Source organism: Phlebotomus papatasi, chromosome 2 (assembly GCF_024763615.1).
Source record: "Phlebotomus papatasi isolate M1 chromosome 2, Ppap_2.1, whole genome shotgun sequence".
Classification (NCBI taxonomy): Eukaryota; Metazoa; Arthropoda; class Insecta; order Diptera; family Psychodidae; genus Phlebotomus; species Phlebotomus papatasi.
In genome coordinates, this window is record NC_077223.1 from 68,192,972 (window position 1) to 68,214,053 (window position 21,082).

The window sequence follows — 21,082 nt, forward strand, 5'->3', positions numbered from 1 at the left end:
ATTTTCGGTTCTAGCGCCTCTAGCGGTGGTTATACGATATTAGAATATTTTGAAGAGTTGTAAAATTTAACTAAACCATTCCAAATCCCTATTCAGAATCTAAAAGGGCCTTGACAGACCTGAGGATTAGCCGAGAGACGGCTTAGCGTAATTATATTAGAAATAATCGTCAAACTACATTTCCATCATTTTCCACTAATTCCTCTCTCGGCTTAAGTCGCAAATGTGTCTAGGGCATAACTCTGACAATTAAATCAGGAGCTTATAACTGTTTTTTATAGTTCCGATCAGGCGAATTAGTAAAAACTCTAAAAAAAATATAAGGACTATAAAAAAAACATAAGCAAATAAAACTATGTCGCGCCTCAGTTTAGTTAGAAAACTTTTTGAAATTCCTAATAGAAATTTGTATAGTTGCATGCTGGTTTGGAATATGTTTTTATAAAACTTTGAATTTCATATTATCCTATTTTTTTATAATCTTTTTGAATCCAATAATTGTCACATTTAAATACCTCGGACCACAATAGGGGGAAGTGAGGCACCTTTGAATTGGGGCAGCTTGAAAAATGGGGTTTTTAATTTAGCAGTCTACGCTTGTCGATCCTCCCTCACTTCAGGAAGATGTTCAGGTTCGATCCCAAGGCGCTCCCAGGCAAGATTCTGAATTTGATTCAGCCACCTTGTCCTAGGTCTGCCTTGAGGTCGACGCCTCCTCACAATCGCTTGCATAACTTATAACAAATCATAATTAATTTGGTGAACTAAGGGGGGTATGCACAGTAACCATTTAATAATAATAATAAAGTTTTATTTTATAAATTAATAAAGTAACCGTTAATAAATAAGAAAACCTATGCACAGTAACCAACTTACTTATTTATAAAAAAGTTTCTTATTAAAATGGCAGTTGAAAGCTAAACTTCAAATTAATAAGTGTTCTTATGCACAGTACTTAACATTTTATTAACTAATAAAAATTTTGATTTATAAACATGCTCCTCGAGAGGAACTTGTTAGACTTATTATCGTCAAATTAAGTAGAAAAAAACATTAGGAATTGATATAATTCACGAAGTAAATTACGATTTATGTGGTCTTATAAAGTTTTACAGGTGATCACCTTAAAATCAAGTAAAACATTTTTGATGAGAAACTTTAAAAATGTTCATTTTTTTTTAATCAAGTGAAAATAACCTGGGACTGTAAGGAAAAGGAGGCAATGGAAATTAATTTTACGTATTCCAAAGAGGTTTTGATTTTAGCAGTTTTGTTTTTAAAGATTTAGTGAACACAGACTTTATTTGAGAAACAATGGTCAGATTTCTTCTTATATATTACATTTACTGTAATGTTTTATAAAATCGCCTCTATTTTTTCATTTTCTTTTTTTTTCGAAGCATTAGGCACTGATTTTTATCTACCAAAGATTTAACAATTCTTTCAATTAATTCATCAATATTTTCAAATTCTACGTTTATTCTGATCTTGATTTATAATATTTTCTGACTATTCATTACTTTTTTTTATCAACGAAAATTCCAGAGGGGTCATGTGCTACAAAAAACGAATACACATTTTCTTCTACAAATTAGTAACACTTTCTTTGCGAAATCCACAAAGAAAATAAATGTTCATACATCATTACTAAGATTTTCAACATCTCACAGTAAAAAGACGTAAAATAAACCCAAAAAATAATCTCTTGTATGCTTCAAAATGTACAAAATTCTGTAAATTGAAAAACCTCTCAAGTTTTTCTCAGCGTTAGTCCTGCCGTCAGGCGGTGGATAGGGGAAACCAACGGATTTATTAACAGAGCTTTCGGGACGTCATTTTCTGTGTTTATGCAGAGGTTTTCTGATTAATTAATAAATAAGCATAATAAATCAGCTGTTACTGTGCATACTAGCCTAGATTATATTATAATAATACCCAGTTTCATTTATAAATAGGAGAAAAAAGCTCTATTTTAAAGATATCCCAATTCAAAGGCGCCGCACTTTCCCCTACCATTAAATAAATCCATTTCAAAGATGCTTTTAAATTTGGAAATTAAATATTTCATTTGGAATTCACATGAAATTTTGCTTTATTGATGTTATCAACTCACCTGGAAATGAAATGTTTTGTGATCAACAGTTATTGTGAACGTATTCACATCTTGATCATCGATGCCAACAATAGCGCCCTTCAATCGAACACAGCCCCTTCTTACACCTTTCATCATCTTCTCCTTTGACTGCAAATAAACAAACAAAAAAAAAGAAACACATAAAGTATTGCTATAATTAAATTTCTAGAGCAAGACATTTAATAAATTGTAAGTGAATTTTCTTCAGACAATTATCATATAATTTTCCATCCCAATTAATTCTTGATGACTCATGAAATACTTAGAAGTTTTATCAGAAACAAACTTTTAATGTGACAAATGTTCACCTGTAATTTACCTTCTTATCATGGTATAATAAATGAACAATTCCAAATTAAATCAAATTAAATAATGTCATAAAGTCATCATAAAATCTGAAAATTTTACATTATTTTCAGAGATTTAAAGAAATCTTTTTATTAGGGAAGGATGTTTCTCAAAGAATTCTCAAGAATTTTATAGTCGCAGAATTTGAAAAATTCTCGTTCGCCCTTTATGAAAAGGCGGAAAAAGCTCTAAAATCTTTTGTAAACTTTATGGAGTTGATCAGTCCTTTATACAAAAAACTTATACCTAGTTACTTTGTGTCTTAAATTTCTTACTAAAATGTCCATAATCACGTATATCTAAATGCGAACTTAATGATATTAAGCAGAAAAAAACAATCCTTGAAAATGGATGTAATTAACACTGATAAAATGAAAAGATTGCAGTGTAAGTTTTTTTTTTAACTTCCTGATGCTGGAAAAAAAAACATCATCAACGCGGAGAAAAATGACAAACAATTGATGATGTAATGGAAAAGAATGGAAGGGGGAAAGAGTGACAAATTGCGAAGAAACACTTAAATTGCATGACTTTGAGACATCGTTGATATAAGAAGCAAAAAAAAAGTAGGAACATTGTAGCAAATAACTTGACGAGAGAGATCAATAAATCCATTTTTAATACCTCTTTTCGCTTGAAATCAAACATATTGCTTATATTGAATGTGATTCTGCTTCAAATTGACCCATTTTTTCTTGCTCGCATTCCACAATGAAAGCATTTTACATGTATAAATCCTTTAATTTTTGATATCTCGAAATTTTCACCCCACTTTCCTGGAAGTTCAATTTATGTTTTTTGAATTTAATGATTTCTTAAAATTTCAGGCGATTTAGATATTGGTTTAAATCGACCTCTCAGAATATAAGTTGAACAACTCGATTTTTTTTTACAAAAATCGTTTTATTCGCTGTTTGGATACTTTTTTATACCCTCTACCTTCCCTGTGAATATTATACTTGAAAAATAATTATTTTAAAAGTTATATAGATTTTAAATGTAAAAAATCCTATACTCTGTATGTAAAATATCAGCTTCAAATCGCTCTCCTGTAAAATTTACCTACTGCGAGTAATTCGTTTCTTATTCTGAGTGGTCGAAATACAGTCAGATATTGACTTTTAATCTTCGAAGTGTCTCTCCATAACTTAGCTTTCATTTCTCTTCCTCTGCATCTTCTTTAAAGCCAATTATTTTAAACATGATTTAAGAGTGATCAGTATGAACGCTTCGTCTATATACGCAAATGACCTTGAATTACTCCTTCTAAAAATATCTCAAGGTCAATCATTAGAGGATAAGTGGATCACTGGCGTCAAAAAAAAAAAACAAATCTTTCTAACTATTTAGAGAAAAAAAATAATAGTGGGTAGTCCGAAAGAATTATTTTCTCAGTGTATCACCAGTGTCTCGGTTCTCAAAAGAGAAATGGTTGTATCCCAATGAAAAATGAATGTTTTTTAGCACTCTAGGGGGAAGTGGGGCACCTTTGAAATTGGTATTTTTCACCTATTTTTAAATAAAATTCAGCCTTGTGCCCAGCGCACAATAACTTTTGTTTTGTAAACATGTTTTTGACATTTCAATGTGAGTGAATGAAATCTCGATCTAGTCATCTCGCTCACTCACATAGGCAATTTTAAAAACATGTTTACAAACAAGTTATTGTGCGTAGGGCATTATCGTGATATAATTTAGTTGCACAAACAGATTAAGAAGCTAAATTACATTACAATATGGCTTAGTTCCACATAAATATAGGAGAAAAATTCCAATTTCAAAGGTGCCCCACTTCCCCCTACTGTTCTCAAGTGCTTCTGCATTATCAACTTTTCTTTGTGTTGGTTCCTGTCTCAACTATTTTCCTCAGTTCTCCTCATGTTCTAAAATTACCAAACAGTCGTGACAGGAACCAAAATAAAGAAAAGTCGACTATATAGAAGCACTTAAGAATAGTAATAAAGTGCTAAAACAACGTGTTCATTTTCCTTTGGAATAGTAGATTAAAGTAATCTTCAGAGAGCTTTTTTCTTATAGAAACTGGAACAAGATTCGACTCATTTGAAAGCTCTTTTGTTCCCGGACATTCGTAAATCAGTTCAAAACTGTTCTTAAAAGGCTATAAATAATTGCAAAATAGTTATTCAATTTTCATGAAGAACTAATTTAAATTAGTAGCAAAACGGTATTACATGGAACGGAATGTCGCAAACAAGAAGACTTTGCGAAATTTCTAAATTATAGGGGAACTGAACAAAATTTCGGTCACTTTGTATGTAAGTACGGCCAAGCTCTACTAAATTAATCAAAATTATAAATTTGATCTCTGAAGAGCTATTTCTTTTAAATATTCTTTTTAGAATGTATTAATTAACACAAAATTCGTTAAATTATGGGTGTATTTTGAAGTAAAATTGTGTTATAGAAAATCCAGTGTAGAAAGTCTTACAAAAAACGTGAGAGATAGTTTGTGTTGCTAGCAATCTTATGGTTTGTAATGAAATACAAACGATTTATATTATTATTATTATTATTTATTTTGATGTTTCTGGGTTTTTTTCCATTTTGTTCAGTTTACAATTTTTTATTCGATTGACAATGTATGAGAAATACATGCCTTCAAATGCTTCAATAAATTGTATCGGGCGAGACTCGAGATCAAGACTGTGACAGTTAAGACGGAGGTCACACCGCCTAAGAGCCGAAAGCTCTTACCAATTACACCACGTATCCCTTAGAAATGATTTTCTCTCGAAGTTTTCCATTAAAAATGATTAGTATTCATTAAACATTGTTTTTTGTTTATTTTTATAGTGAATCGTTTTTCGAATTCCGAGTAAAATTTCCCAACTGTATCACGTATTTCTTGTAAAATAGACATTTTGTGAACGTTTCTTCAGTGAGGTAATGTTTACTATTTCGGCCACATCTTTTATAACCACAAAATTTTTATTAATTTCAGTTTTTTGTCCAAAGGAAGGGAAAAGGCATAGCCTCTATGAAAAAGTTTATGTGGAAAAGGTCTTGTAAAAGTCGCTACGGAAATCTGTGGGGAAATTTGAGGTGCAAATGTTAAGTCTTCCGGATTTACACAGAAGATCTCCGGCTCTGGGTCATATAAATATACTAAACTAATTATTATACTCGTTCTGTATGACATTTTGAAGTGTTGTGTCCGTTGTTTCACAAAAGGTGGTCACAAACAATGTGGCTGAAGTTTAGCTCAATGTGGCCGGAATATTACCCAAATATATTATTATATTTTTATTTTTTTTAGTATTTCAGGAATTTATTTAAAAATAGAATTATGATAAATTATTTTTCAAGGTTCCAAACAACACTCCTGAGATGTGACAATAAATTTTAAAATGTATTGAAAATATTAGGCGAGGGTGGATCACAATCACGCATGCATTACTTTCGAAAATAAATTTTATTAAGAAAAAGTCCTGTATATTTTCAAACAGTCAATAGACAAGGGAAACTAAGGTTAGTTTGAATATGGTTCATAGTGTCTGTTCAGCCAATGAGTCCTGAATAAAGTTCAGCTGTGTGAATTTGCCCCACCCTACCCTATATTTCAAACATAGGACCTTGGTGCTTATTTGCAACTATGCCGAAATTTGGCACAGTTCCCCTAAATTCAATACTATTTATCATCCCTACATAGTAATACCAATTTTTAGGATACAGTTTCAAGTTCACGAATTTGAGCATTCATCAAAGTCTAAGATACTTTGCTTTCAATTTATATTATCGCATACATAACGTACTTTTTTCATGCCTTTTTCACCACAATCACTCACTCGAAAAAACTGTACATCGTCTTCTGGACCTCTCAGACAAAAAAAATGGACAACTTCTTTACGAAAAACGACTTAATACGCAAATTTAGCACTTGAAAAAGAAAAGTAGTTAGAAATAATTGGCATTAATTTGCAAAATTATCACGTCAATTAATAACACAGTGAATAAAACATCGATTTATTTCTTTCAAACCACACAACACTATCATTTTTTCCCTTTTGTCAGGCAAGAACTTGAGCTCGCGAATGGTGGCATCCGAGTATAGTAACAAAGTAAGAGAGTCGAAAGATTTGTCAATAATGAGGAAGTATGTTGGCTTGATAGAAATAAAAATTGCAATAGGAATCGCTTGAGCAAATTAAATGGCAAAATTAAAAGCAAATGACTTTTGGGGTCGATTGTATGGAAATTGGGTGAGAAAAGTACAACCATTCCTGTTTCTCTTTTTTCCTGCACTTTTTTTTTGCATAATCACACAACCCAAAGGGGAAATTTTTATAGTTAAAAGGATTAAATTACATTCACTTGCTTTCCATTCTCTGTCCAAGAAAGCTAACATAAGTTGCAATTTTCCCGCGAATTTATTTTGTCGTTTTTAAGTGAATAAAATGCTCAAAGATCTTCAGTAGATTATAAAAAAAATATAATTTTAATTTAATAAGTGTTTAAATTTCTCTCAAGTGCAAAAGCTACAAGAGACAACGATGAATTGGTGGAATTATTTATTTGTGGAAAGTGGTGATCCTCGTGTCTATTCATGGCCACTCATGCAATCACCTCTTGGTATATTTGCCATAATCATCATCTATTTGTGTGTTGTATTAAAATGGGGACCAAAGTAAGTTTTCCTCAAATCGATTTCCTCACAGAAACTTTATTATATGTGTATGAAAATTTTCCCCCAAAAAGTGTTTATCACGCAATTTACCAATTTACCCTTCTTTTGTTCTGCAACTCAACCAACAAAAACCGTATAAAGTTTCATGAAGAACCGACGACCATACGATCTCAAAGTCATTATTGCCGCCTACAATTTTAGCATGATTGTCATGTGCTGTTGGATTATTTATGCAGTAAGTGTGATTTTCTTGCTTAAATTTACCCAAACATCCAATAGACAAATGTTTATTCTGCAAAATCAATCGATTTCAATATGGGAATTTCTTCTATTTAATAACATATGTGGAAAATTTATGGATATCTAACTTGAATATGTGAAATGAAATATTGAATTTCAGCATTGTTGTGAGAAAAAGTGACTAGAAAAAGAATTTGCGAGAAACTGAATTTGAAGTTAAAATCTGTTAGTGTACAATAGGATGTAACAAGTTTCCCTAAAGGTGGAATAAAATTTTCAAATTTTCAACAAAATAAATTTAAAGCAATTTGCCAAAATCTATTGCAATTTTCTAACGATAGTTTACAATAGAAACACATTAACATAAAACTTCTCTCTCTTTACTTTTTTTCATCATGAAAGTAATTTTTTTTTAATTAAAAAGAAATATTAATATTAAATCACCAGATCACGATCATGCCAATTATAGGGATATAAAAAAAGATTGTGAGAAAAGATTTGGGGCTACTTTGAACAGTGGGGCTACATTGTCATACGATTTTTTTTTTGCATATATCTAAAGGAAACCGAGTTTTCACACGATGTAATATGGACAGACAAAACGATTGTGGATCTAAATAAAATAATTGTACGGACCAGCTTCATTTAGAAATAGGCGAAAAAATATATGAATATCTTTCTTAACCGGTTGATTACATCGGGATGCCCTGGGTACCTGGCCTCTCTCTTGACTCCTGGCGGGTCGGCTAGAGTCGGTGGACTGATTGTCCCTAAGTCACACCATGAATCCTTCAGACGAACTCTATTTGTCAAAGGGGTTTTTATGTATAATTCTCTCGCTCCTCAGAAGCGTAGATCGCCTGACACTATTAGGGAGCACTTCCAGAATGGACCTTGCTAATTTCTCTTTTCATCTTTTAAATTCTTAATTTGTTTCAGGGGCATGACATTTCCTATGTTTCCCATATGTTTCAAGCGTGCCGAAAAAACTTTTAAGTTTATTAGCTGTTTTCTGTCATTGTAGAGTGAATTAGCAAAAAATACTAATACAAAATGAAAGCCAATTTAATAACAAAGAGGCAACCGAAAACCCAAAATTGGTGACCTACGTAGTTTTGGAGATATCTCGTGAAGTGTGTACGAAAACAGGAAAAAAATTACACTAAAACTGGTCGCATTTTTCAGAGCTAATGTCACCCCCCTGATTTGTTTTATAAGGTATATTTTGTTTCACTTTGCTTCATTTTCCTTTTTTAACTATTTTTTTAATGCCACAAATTTGTAAGAGGGAACTACCCTAAGTTTTGTGAGTCAATAAATTGAAATTGAAATATATTCCCACTGCTCGAAATAGCCCGACCTCCCCCTACTTCTTTTAGAAAGGCGCGAACATTACGATAAAAACTCCTTTAGAAGTTTATCGTATCATGTTTGAATTTCAACTTGAACAATTTAGGGTGGAGTTAGCACTTTTATCTATTTTAAGATTTTTTAACCTTCTTTGAGAATTTTAATTTGACAGACTAAAATAAAACTTTGTTGAAGCAGTGTCTTTGATACGAGATTTCCCAGGAATTCTTAGATATCTTATAGAAAAAGGGGTGGCAAAGCGTTCCAGGCTTTGCAAAGTGCTCGAATTCGTGATTTAGTTTAAAAGTAACTTTCGCATCATTTACTGTTTACCGGTTGTCAACCGATTGAAACAAATTCATGAATAACTCAAAATATCAAATGTAATTTCGGAAGCAAATTACTTATCTGTTCTTAATCGGTTCATTACCGGTTTAGAATCTATTTGATCCGATTTATAAATCACTCAAAACATTACCCAAAACACACTTCAGGAGCAATATAATTTTATTTAGAATAAAAATTAGTTGTCGGTTATGAACCGGTTCAGAACCCATTAGGACCGATTCAGTTTCATCGTAAATTCAAGACCTTTACAACGAGTCCAAACATGATATCATTCAGTTGACAAATACACTCTCTAGAGCCTTTGAAACCTTTGATCTTGAAAAATTGTTAATTTTTTGAACGATTAACCCTCTAACGGGTAAGACCGCCTCCAGGCGGTCTTCACAAAAATCACATTTACAGCGACAATAAAGGTTTTATTTATTTAAAAGTGCTATAGTGTCCTCGGTAATAGTCTTATAAACATCTCTTGAAAGTTTGAACTCATTTTGACTCTTCGTTTTATTGCTATTCCCAGTTTTGTGTGACAGGTCAGAGAAAAAGCAACAAAAAATATTTGTATAAAAAAACTGATTTCCAATTTCCATAAAAATACCGATTTAAAGTTATCTGATTAAAATAAATTTATTTTTTTACTGAAAGATATGTCATTCTACTATGTAGGGTGAAATGAACGTCTATTGACACTTTAAGAACTCGTGTCAGCACCTATTGACACCCTACTCTGTACCATTTGGGATATGAAATTTGAACATCTCTGTTTATAATAAGACGTATATTACAGAAAAAACGTTATATTACTTATATTTTACTAGATACATTAAATAATTTTCAACATTTTGACAAAAGTGTCAATAGAGGTTCCCTGTCGACGTTCCTCCGACCCTATATTTTGTTTAAAAAATTTGAAAAGACTAAAAATTTGAATTTTAGAAGCAAAAAGAGTTTCAAAAAAATTTTATATTTTCTCACCTAGCGCCTAAACTAAAAGAGATAATGAAGAATGGACGGTTTTTTCGATTTATTGGATCATAATTATCCTAGAAAATATTGATTTAAAACTTTTTTTTCGCATATTAAAGAAAACACCGTTAAAGGGTTAAATGGTACTTTCGTATATATGGACGAAACGTTCACCTAGGTAATATCTAAAACATATCCAAAAGGGAAATGAGGGGCATGTTAAGGATCTTTGGGTCGACTTATGGGGTGGAGGAGTCCCCCGAAGGCCCCAAAACGCTATCTCTAACCGTTTGGCCTTTAGACCTCGCGACACCCTGACGAACAGACGGACAAACAGCGTGACGACATTTTTCCGAAATTGTCTGAAACGCGAAGATTTGTTGAGATAAGTGGTGTTCAGGGGGTGGAAGGTGGAAATTTGAGGGGGTGAAAAAATCGAGGGATTATACACAATGCTCTCACCGTGGAGTTCGAGCAGTAAAATAGCTTCACAACTACCACAATCCAGAGCTTTCTACAACTTGCTTAATAGTAATTTTACTACGCGAACTTGAAGAGAGTTCTATAGAGCTTAAAAACGTTAAAAGATATCGGTTTCCGTTTCTAGGTGACCCCCACTAAAAAAACATTATCTCTAGACGTTTTTTCTTAACTTCTCCACCCCTCCATGTCCACCAAAACAACGTTTTTTTTTTTAGTTATTTTCGAAAACGACTCTTACGATTTCTTTTATTTTTGGGCATGTTTTAGAGGTCGTCAAGGTGAATATTTCGTCCAAACATACCTATGATCTAAAAAATCGCCATCTTGAATTTTTGAAGGAGAAAGTTTTTACTACTTGAGCGTTGAGTAGAGAACACAAGTTGGTTGGACCACTAAAAATAATAGCCAAATTCGTAAAGTGAAACGGAAATAATGTTTAAATTTATGGGTACCCGGCTTTATTCACTCAAAGAAGTGCTTTATGTGTATAAAGTGTATTTTATTTATTTATTTATTATTGAGCAGTTATTTATTTATTTATTTTTATTGGACAGGCGATCAAAATAGGCTTCCGGCCTAAGACCTTAACAGGGGTTATAGGGGTGGGGAGGAACAAAATAAAAAAAAATAAAATTATATTCACTTTAAAATTTCTACGAACTCATGCATAATAGCCTGGAACTGACATCTTTGAATAAATTCAAGGTGCTAATATTGCTTAACCAACGACTCCTTCATGTTATCATATATACAGAAGTCACTGGCTTTCATCTTCTTGAAGATGAATGGTACTAGTTATTTTCAGATGGTTTAGCCAAAAATTTTAAAAGAAAACTCCTTCCAATTTTTTAGGTTAGATAATGTTGATATTTGCAAAAGTGAGGTTAATTTAACAAAAAAAAAGTTCTAAGGACACATCACACATATGTTATTTTTAATTAAATCAGTTGCCAGACCCCATGCAAGTTCATTACAGAAATTCCCCATATTGGAGTTTTAAATGATAATGTATAAATAGAATTCAAGTATTAAATTCAATGGCAAAATTAATTGTGTATGGAATTAATCCAAAAAATTATTAGCTTATAAACACAACAAAAAAAAATTTCATCGCCTGAATTCGCAAATAACTAAAAAAAACTAATTCAATTTTCGTCACAAAAAGCAGACAATCGACTACACCGAGAAAAATTTGGATGGTATTTTCTACAAATCATGTCTTTAAATTCTACTGCCTCAAAAGATAGTAGAAATTACCATCCTCCATAGAAACTTTCCTTTAGAATCTACCATCTTGACATTTTAAAATTTACTATCCTATGGATAGTAAATTCTAACAGCCGGATGGTAAAATCTACTATCCTCATTTAGATTTTACCTTGACCTCTCTTAGATTCTAATATCCGGGAAGTAAATTTTACTGGCCGCATATTAGATGTTAAAATTTAACTGGAAGACAGTAAATTTTAACGGAGGATAGTAATTTGGATTGAAATTACTATCCAAGCCAGTAAAATTTGCCATCCTGCTGTTAGAATGTCATTTTGGAATATCGTGTGTGCCGATGCAACGGTTCCCGATATGCTTTGAATATATTATAGGAATTCGTGGCGCAGCTGGAAGATGCTGGACTGTCATCACAAAGGTCGCGTGTTCAAATCTCGGCGCAGTCGTCAATTTTCACGCACCAAAATGGCTTGAAATACAGAGAATGTCATCCAAGAAGGGCCCCAAGCCCTCAAACAATGGCCAAAAATCAATGAAAATAAGGAAAAATAAATTTTTCCGACATTTTTCATTCTAATATCCGGCTAGTAAAATTTACTATCCTGCCGGAAAAATTTACCATCCGGCTAGTAAAATCTAATATCCGGGATATTAGAATTTACCATCCGGCTATTAGAATTTACTATCCATGCAATAGATTCTACAATTTTTGACAGTCCAATTTAATATCGCGTTTGCTGGGTGACTTTTTTACTATCCGGCCATTAGAATTTTGTATGGAGGATGGTAAATTTTACCATCCACATTTTTCTCGGTGTATTCCAATACGCGGGCAACTCCAATAAGCTTATTAAACTCTAGTTCAAGGATTTGTTTCCATTAAAATTTCTAATGCACTTGTCTGTTATTCACCTCACGTTTTTTTTATATATAACGACAGTGCAAATACTGAAAAAGTTGGTAATGAAAAAGTGCCAAGATCACAATACGATTATAATGTCTTTCAAATGATTGCGTTTTATATAGTAAAAACATGTGAAATTGTGAGAGAAGACAATAGAAAAGTTTTTTGATTAAAAACTGCAGAATCATTGAAGAATTATTGCAGAATCCCACTTAAGTATACCTATCAAAGTTTGCCAGAGAAAATCAATTGAATAAGAGCAAAATTCCACCAAATGGCAAAAGAGGAACCCATATTTCACTTATGTGTGGAATATATTCTTTAGAAAGAAAAATTGGGCATATATAATTTATGAGGATTTATGTTGGCAGCATGACTTGAATAATCTTTTCATTCTATTCTAATTTTTTCTTTTTGTACATTTTTTTTGCACGAAAAGTACCACCAAGTGGGATTTTACTTTAGCACCTTCATGTCGTGCGTCGAGATGGATTTCTCCGTGAATCCAACATTGATGAAGGGACTCAGTATCACATGGCTCGTGATGATGACCAAAGTGATTGAGCTAGTGGACACAGTTTTCTTCGTGCTGCGCAAGAAACAGAAACAGGTGTCTGTTCTTCATGTCTATCATCACGCCAGTACGCTCTTCCTTTGCTGGCTCGGAGCTAAATATGTCGGCAGTGAGTTTATATCCAAGATTATAATTATCGTCACTTCCATCATTAATTGTTTTATAAACATTTTGTAAAATTTTTATAAAGATCAATTTCAAGTTTATAAGACACAATTCTCTGAATTACATATTATATATTTTAATTGTGATTATGGAATTAAAAAAAATGAAGTTTTTAATTTTAATTTAAAAACCTATTGCATTCTGTACAAAGTATTAACCGTTTATCTATATAGTATTTAAAGGTTTACTTACAAGTTATTATGACTATAATTTTGAAATGCAAGAAAACTTAATGAATTTCGAAATTTGTGTTTTAACCTGATTAATTTGGATTTCTCGCTTTTTAGCTTAAAGTTTTTAATTAAGTATGTTTCAAAATTTAAAATTCCACCCCTTTATTAGAGAACTCAATCTTTTTTTTTTGAAGGCCATAAAGAAAGAAATAAAGCCAGAAGATTTATGTCAGAATTCCAGAACATAAATTTATATTTTTGTAAAAAAAAAAACAAAACAAAACAAAATGATCATAAAAATATCAGAAATGTTGGTAATATTAGAGCCAAATTTAGAATTTCGAACAAATCAATTTTCAGTACAGACAACCTCCCTTAAAACTTGATAAAAAATTAATTTAGTAATCTTCAAAAAACTCAAACATTGCAAATTACTAAATTATTACTTTAGCTTATCAAAGTCCGAACTTCCTAATTGGTATGACCTAAAATTTTATTCTAGACAACAAAGACCTCTACACTGAGATTTAGTTTTGAAATAAGATTTTTCAAGGCTTTAAGTGATTTTTTGAGTTTTGAATTTGAGTAAATACTTTTCGTTTTTATACGTTTTTCGAAAAAAGATATGGCAAAGTGTTTCAGCTTTGCGTAATGATCTAACTCACGAGATAGAGCTCTTCGTAAAATAGTTTTTCGCATGGTATTTTAGTGCTTACTGGTCTACTAGCAATTAAATTGATTCATAAATCACAAAATAATTTCAAAATCGAAAATTGGGAAAGAAATTATCATTCTGGAACGTTCTGACATGAGTAACAAACATACCGACAAATAATAAATGTAAATACGAGAAAGATAAATCATTTACGGATATTTAACCGATTTCAAGACCTTCAAAAATTCAAGATGACGATTTTTTAGGTCATAATTATGTTTGGACGAAATGTTCAGCTGGACCACCTTCAAGACACATCCAAAGAACTGAACCAAAAAACATGGTTTGAGAGGGGATGAAGGGAGGTGGGAAAAAAGTCAGAAAATATTGTTATTTTATTTGGGGTCACCGAAGACCGGAAATTAATATTTTTTACCAATTAAGATTCAGGACTGAGCCAAGTTAGAAAATATATCTAAGATATATCTAATAGTCTTTCTTAGAGTTCGAGCAGTAAAAATCTTAATTTTTTGAAATGTGAAAAATGTGAAAAACGACAATAATTTCACAAAAGCTTGTTTTCTCAGAAATAGTGTGAAATGTCAAAATAGCTATTTTGAAAATCAAAAATTTGGTATGCAACATAGAGCCACTTTGGCCTCTACAGACTAGGAGAAATTTCTTTAAAAAATACCTTTTTAAAGCAAATTTTCCCTATCCTTGTAGGCATAAACGTTAGAATTTTTTAAAAATGGCAATTTTTGACGAAAATTGCTTCTAGTGTGTAGACACCATAATAGGCTCAAACACCTTATAACCTTATAAAAACTGATCTCGGTTTGTAAAAAAATCATTTTTTTTAATATATTTTTCAAATTTCCAAAAACAGTAAATGGAGATAAATTATTGATAAATCACTTAAAACATCAAAAACTCGAAAAAACTTTATTGATTTTTAAGTTTGTGTACGCAGTGTAACTAGTCTTAAGTACCTAGGTCTACACAAAATAGAGTAAGTTGAGTCTACATATTATTTTTGGCATATTTCTGAAGGAAATTAGGCCTAGCCACACTTGCCAGGGGGTTTAATTTACCTCAGAACCACAGTTGCTTCTCTAAATTACATTACGTTAAAACTGAGCTTCCTTTAGAAAAATGCGAAAGATACGTACATCATTGTAGCCCACTTCCCCCTAATTAATTTCGGTATCCCGAAAATCCCGGGATTTCTAAAATGCTAGGATCCCGAAATCCCTGGAATTCGTGTGCTTTTTAGATGAAAGAATCAGATGTTAGAATCCTAAAATCCTGGATTTTCAGGGTTCAGGGATCCCAAAATTCCGGTTTAGTGAAATATTTAAATCCCAGGATCCCGAAATTTGCTAAAATTTTGGGATATTGGAAACCCTATCTCCTACTAAAATTTATAAAACTTTAATTAAAGTCTTCCGTGATAACTTAAAAAAAGTGTTTTTTTTCTACATTTACCCTGATTTTTGAAAATCGTCGATTATATAAATTTATTTATAACGTATAGTTAAAAAAAAAAATGTTCTTTTACAGCAAGAGCCAGTCAATATGTTTATATGACACTAGATGATGGAAGCGACGACATATATCTAAATTAATATGCTATTAAAATAATCCCCTTTTTCCTCTACGAATTATTAATTTCAGCTGGAGTAGCAATCTTTTCAATTCTCGTCAACTCCGTCGTACATGTCCTCATGTATTCTTACTATTTTCTCTCCATTTTCAACAATCTCCAACGTCGATTGCGACCGATAAAGCCCTACATCACCGTGATACAAATGGTAAGCCAACATCTACCACATTTTATCTACCCCTCGCATTTATCATTACACCTCATCTCGACGTCATTCTCACTCTTCCGCATCCATAAGAATCACATAGTGCTTTATGCGAAATTATTGCGACAAATCCCATTAAAGCCTCCCAATGTGTGTGTGTGTACTTGCTTTTTTTTTCTATGGCTTGTGCAACATATTTCAGACATCCATCAACGATAATATTGTATAGTTTAATTTTTGGCAAGCACATGACCTTTGTACAATTAAGATTTTCAATGAATTTCTTAATGCAGTTTTTATTGTGGCATATTCAAGTACCATGTCTTAAGTGTGATGATTTAGAGCACTAATGTACCCCAGATAAAATTTATCTAATCGCGGTCGATATTATAAAAAACTCAATAGGTAAAAAATCTATGAAAGATTTACTAAAACTCCAATTTAACTATCAGATTGAATTTCCAGAGAAATTTATTGGAATCAATAAAGGACTTTTATGTGAATACTTTATACAGCCCCAACAATGTACTTAAAAATTGTACTGGGACATGAATCCATTAATAAAATAAATGTGAATAATTAGGATACTTGAATTTGTATCCAAAGATTTATTGGTAAACTCTGAACGAAGCATAAATTTTCCAATCAATTATGTATACAACTACAGCATGTTCAAATCCAGACTCCAGATTCCAGAGAAGAAATATCGTATTTCTTCTAGAAATTCAATATTTTAGAATTATTTATACTCTTTATAGTTTCCGATGTATGATTTGCAATAACTTATATATCTTGCCTTGCTTGAATTTAAAAAGAGTGTTAATATATAATTTATTTATTAATTCTACCACATCGGATACAATTTGAGGAAGTTGTGGCGGATACCCCAATAAACTTGCATTCATTTCTTTTTTTGAAATGTCAAGGAAACGAGAGGAAAAATGCGGAAAACTTCGATATGTTCCAAGATAAAGAAGATCGAATCTGAAAAGTACGTCATAAAGCCTTCTTGAAACCTCCTTAAACGAGTCCAAAATTTTATGGAATTCAATTAAGGAATTTGGAAAATAAAGAATAATTGAAACTGTCAGTACACGCCTTATAAAATATTTTGTTTAAAGGCATTTACACATTTGTAATAAATTTCCGTTCAAATGGAACATTTTGAAGTAAAGGACTCTACATATTGGGAAGAACTCTTGTCAAAAAAAAGTTTTCGAAAGAAATTGCCTGTTCAAATGTAAAGCGGAAATGTCAAAATAACATCAAAGTGACAATTTATTATGTAAGTTGCAATAAAATGTGTAGAAACAATAATTGATTAACACATGTATACGTAAATTACCTAAAAATACTTCATTTTGACGAAAAGTTACAGGCCATAAAGAAGATATTAATTTTGATATTTTTTTTAAATCCAAGTCTTATTAAGAATAGATTGGTTATTTCATTTCTATAATATTTAAATTTTCGTAAATTAAACAAAAACATCTTCATTTTGATATTATGATTATTTTGTTCATAAATATTTTAATTGTAAACCCAGTTGGAAGTCCAAGATAACAGTGAACGTAAAGCTTTTAAGTTGTATACGAAAATAAAATGTATAGTTTCGGTAAAAGAACTTGTTAACTTGGTGACTTAAGACCCGAAATCGAATCGACAATATCGTCAATTCTGTTTATGTTAGATTTAGCGAATTGTGCATTTTTAGACATTATTGAATCATTTATTGTACCATTTTTAAAAGAATACAACTGTTGATAAATAGTTATATTAGGGTAAATGTTCTAATTCACAACGATACCCAGACGCTTTAACTTTGACAGAAGATTCAACACATTAAGTTTAATTTTTTTCTGAAGAAAATTACATAAATTTGCTCCTTGACTCTTCTAGAATGCTACTTTTTAGTGAAAATGCATTAAATATAATTTGAAAACTTCTTAAATACAAGAAAACTACGCGAGTGTAAAATGATTCTATTGGAAACAAATTAATCCAAATGGAGACAAGGGAAATTTCTAATTGGAGACAAACAGTGTGAAATCGCGCAAAAGGCTTCCAAAACCTTGTTGAGATGCTCTTGAGTGTAGGACTTGTTCTTACTCCTGCTCTTTCCTCCTTTCCCATCTGAGATAATAAGAAAACCTCTTTAGTAAAAAATCATATTTCCGGTGTTTCCTATTGTAGCATTTGCAGACACTTCAGAAAAACCCTTTTTGCTCACGAAATAGGTAAATATTTCATTTGAAAACTTCACATAGCGTTAACAATAAAGACTAGCACTTAATTTAACTAAAATTAGCCAGAAATATGAGTCATCTTATTGTGTTTTTCATTGGAAAACATGGTCGATCGATGAAAAATTCGATGGTGAAAAGGTAGACTTTTAATTTTTCTGAGAAATTAACAAATTAAAATTTGTGAATAGGAATGGATTTTCGCTTTATTTGGAGCAAAATTAACTAAATAATGAAACTGTGGTATAGAAAATATATAAATATAGTAATTTAGTACTGTATTTATCATGAAAACAGTGATGTTTCCATTTGGAGTAGCGAAAAATTTCCACTTGGAGCAGGTTTTGAATTAGCTTAATTTTCCCTACCTATAAAAAGTGTAGCTATCATTTAATTTTTTTTTAAATTGAAAGTCAATAGTATCGAAACTCATCTCCTTTGATTCTAAAGCGTGGACATCTAAAGACGACGTGATCAATATTCCCATGTACATTACAAACCTGATATAATGGGTCCTCTACAACGTTAATATGATACAAATGCTCTTTACTGTGTTATCACACTTGCACATAAAAATTTTAATATGATTCACATTAATTGTCGCTGGAGAGAGTCCAAATGTGTAATTTGTGTGTTTGAATTATTTTATATTCAAAATTTGATCTATTTGTTGATAAAAAGGTAGACTTGGCCCGCAAAATTTGATATAAATTGATTTATAGCATTAATGCGAAAAATTAATGCGATTTTCTCTTTAATTTTTTAATGTGAAAAATATTTATGCTTTAGGTAAATTTAAACTTATTTTTGCAGGCCAAGTCCACTTCTTTATCAATAAATAGAAAAACCCCAAATATTAAGTGACTCAAAGACACAAATAATATATTTGGACGCTCACAAGCGACAATTAATGTGAATCACATTAAAATTTTAATGTGCAAGTGTGATAACGCCGTTAAGTCGATAGTTGATTTGCAAATAACAGGCTAATAGCTTTGATAACTTCCCCCGTTAAATTACCCAGACCTTTAAACCAAGGATCTGTAGGGGAATTCTGTAATTTTCGTGGCATTGTCACACGTGAGCTTGAAACTTGACAATGCCAATCGAGCTTTTTTGTGATATCACATGAGTTCGAAAATGCAATTAATTGATTTATTATCGCTTTTGAAACATAAATATTTCGTAATAGTAAGGTAAAATTAGGTAATTTGGAACCATTTAAAATTTGGGACATTTGAAATTTTCTCACTGTATTAGAGATTCAAAAGGAAGAAAAGCTGTTTCTGTTCTTAAATCGTGTTTTCCTTCTGTGAGAAACTTTCAAATGTCTTAAATTATACTTAAATGGTTCCAAATTACCTCATTTTACCCTATTCCGTCAACATGAAAAAAAAATCACGGCATCACTCTTAAGATATCTTTTACAATAGAATTTGTTCTTTGTAATATATTTAAAAAGTATCACATTATTTGGCTTTTTTGATAGATATTTAAAAAAAGACATTTTTCATTGCAACTTAACCCTTTATGGACGATTGGAACACCAATGTCCCATAAAGAAAATAATTTTTCCTGACTACCCAAAGTTATATTTTCTTATGTTTGTACACAATTGTAAAGTAAAAGGTTGAAGGAATCTAGAATATTTTTTGCAAGTCTCTAGCTATTTGCTATATAGTTAATATTTAAGGTCAAAAATGGCGAATTTCTAAATTCTCAAATTCATAATTGATTTTATTTATTTTTTATACTTCCAATTTCTTTTAAGGCGTCTACACATTGGGAGGAATTTTTGTCAAAAATTGCGTTTTTGACAGAAATTTGACGTTTCCCCCTACAACTCTGCAGGGAATTTCCTTCAAAAAAGCAATTTTTGACAACAATTGCTCCCAATGTGTAGAGGCCATTAATCAAAACCCTTTTGGAAATAAAAACTACAATACTCATACTTAATATTTTTCGTTAAAGCGAAAAATATTATTCATTGGTATTGTCAGAAAAATTATTTAAATTTTTGGGCTATTTTTGTCCCTATCGTTCATAGAAGCACAAACTGAATCACTGAATCAGACTCTGTTGGACTTTTCAAGGTTAGATGTAAGACTTATCATTGATTATGTTTCTCAGTTAAATTTTTGTTGTTGATTTTCACTCCGTAAAAAGTGTTTCGTCGTTAAAGGGTTAATGTAAAAATGGTGATGGTTAATTATGTAAAAATTAATATTAGTAAAGTACAAATTTTTGTCCGAATTTTTAAGAATGTGTAAATAGCTAAGTCAAAACCTAATTTGAACATTGCTTTATCCCTCAAAACTAGATAAAGTTGGGTATTGATAGGAAACTATACAATTAGGGTCAACTATAGTTTTAAAAATATTCAATGATTAGGAATGCAATTAGAAAGATAAGGCGAAGGAAATCTCAGGCTTAGAGATAAGAGTCATCAGATAAACACTGAAAATGTTATGAATCAGATGGAGAAATATGATATAACTGTAACGCTATTCAAATTGCTGTCAAATCTTTAAGAGAACCTGTCATATCTGTTAAGAAAATGTCTCCAAAATCTTGGGAGATGTTCTACAAAAGCTTTTTTTAGCTGATATTTTTCCTTTGTTTTTTTTCAGGTCCAGTTCACGATGATCCTGGTGCACCTTGCCGTCACAGCCTATTTCGACTGTACCCTCCCAAAGGCGATCCTAGCCATGTACTTTCCCAATGTAATTGTCATCTTCTACATGTTTTATATGTTCTTCAAGAGCACGTACGTGCGTGAGAGCAATAAAGGCAAGAAGTAGATGGTAAAAGGAAGGTGT

The 21,082-nt window shown here is 31.5% G+C and overlaps 2 protein-coding genes across 5 annotated transcripts in view; one reads left to right on the forward strand and one right to left on the reverse strand.

The window, feature by feature from the left end:
* The window catches only part of LOC129803980 (oxysterol-binding protein-related protein 9), a 44,574-nt gene that overhangs the window by 22,983 nt on the left and 509 nt on the right, over window positions 1–21,082 (reverse strand). For all 4 annotated transcript variants that reach the window (XM_055850889.1, XM_055850887.1, XM_055850885.1 and 1 more), the window contains exon 2: window positions 2,114–2,242. In XM_055850889.1, the coding sequence (XP_055706864.1) occupies window positions 2,114–2,242 (129 nt within the window). The remainder of the gene's footprint in view (window positions 1–2,113; window positions 2,243–21,082) is intronic.
* LOC129803983 (elongation of very long chain fatty acids protein 1) lies at window positions 6,809–21,073 on the forward strand. Its single transcript, XM_055850893.1, has 5 exons — window positions 6,809–7,127; window positions 7,269–7,362; window positions 13,082–13,325; window positions 15,887–16,023; window positions 20,894–21,073. Exons 1-5 carry the CDS (start codon window positions 6,994–6,996, stop codon window positions 21,062–21,064), a joined length of 780 nt encoding a protein of 259 aa, XP_055706868.1. The 5' UTR covers window positions 6,809–6,993; the 3' UTR covers window positions 21,065–21,073.

Bases quoted from the DNA above. Each gene is read 5' to 3' on its own strand.
- LOC129803983 (XM_055850893.1), top strand. From the start codon at position 6,994: ATGAATTGGTGGAATTATTTATTTGTGGAAAGTGGTGATCCTCGTGTC. The intron at 7,128-7,268 runs GTAAGTTTTCCT...AACCGTATAAAG, and splicing joins GTATTAAAATGGGGACCAAA to TTTCATGAAGAACCGACGAC. The intron at 13,326-15,886 runs GTGAGTTTATAT...TATTAATTTCAG, and splicing joins CGGAGCTAAATATGTCGGCA to CTGGAGTAGCAATCTTTTCA.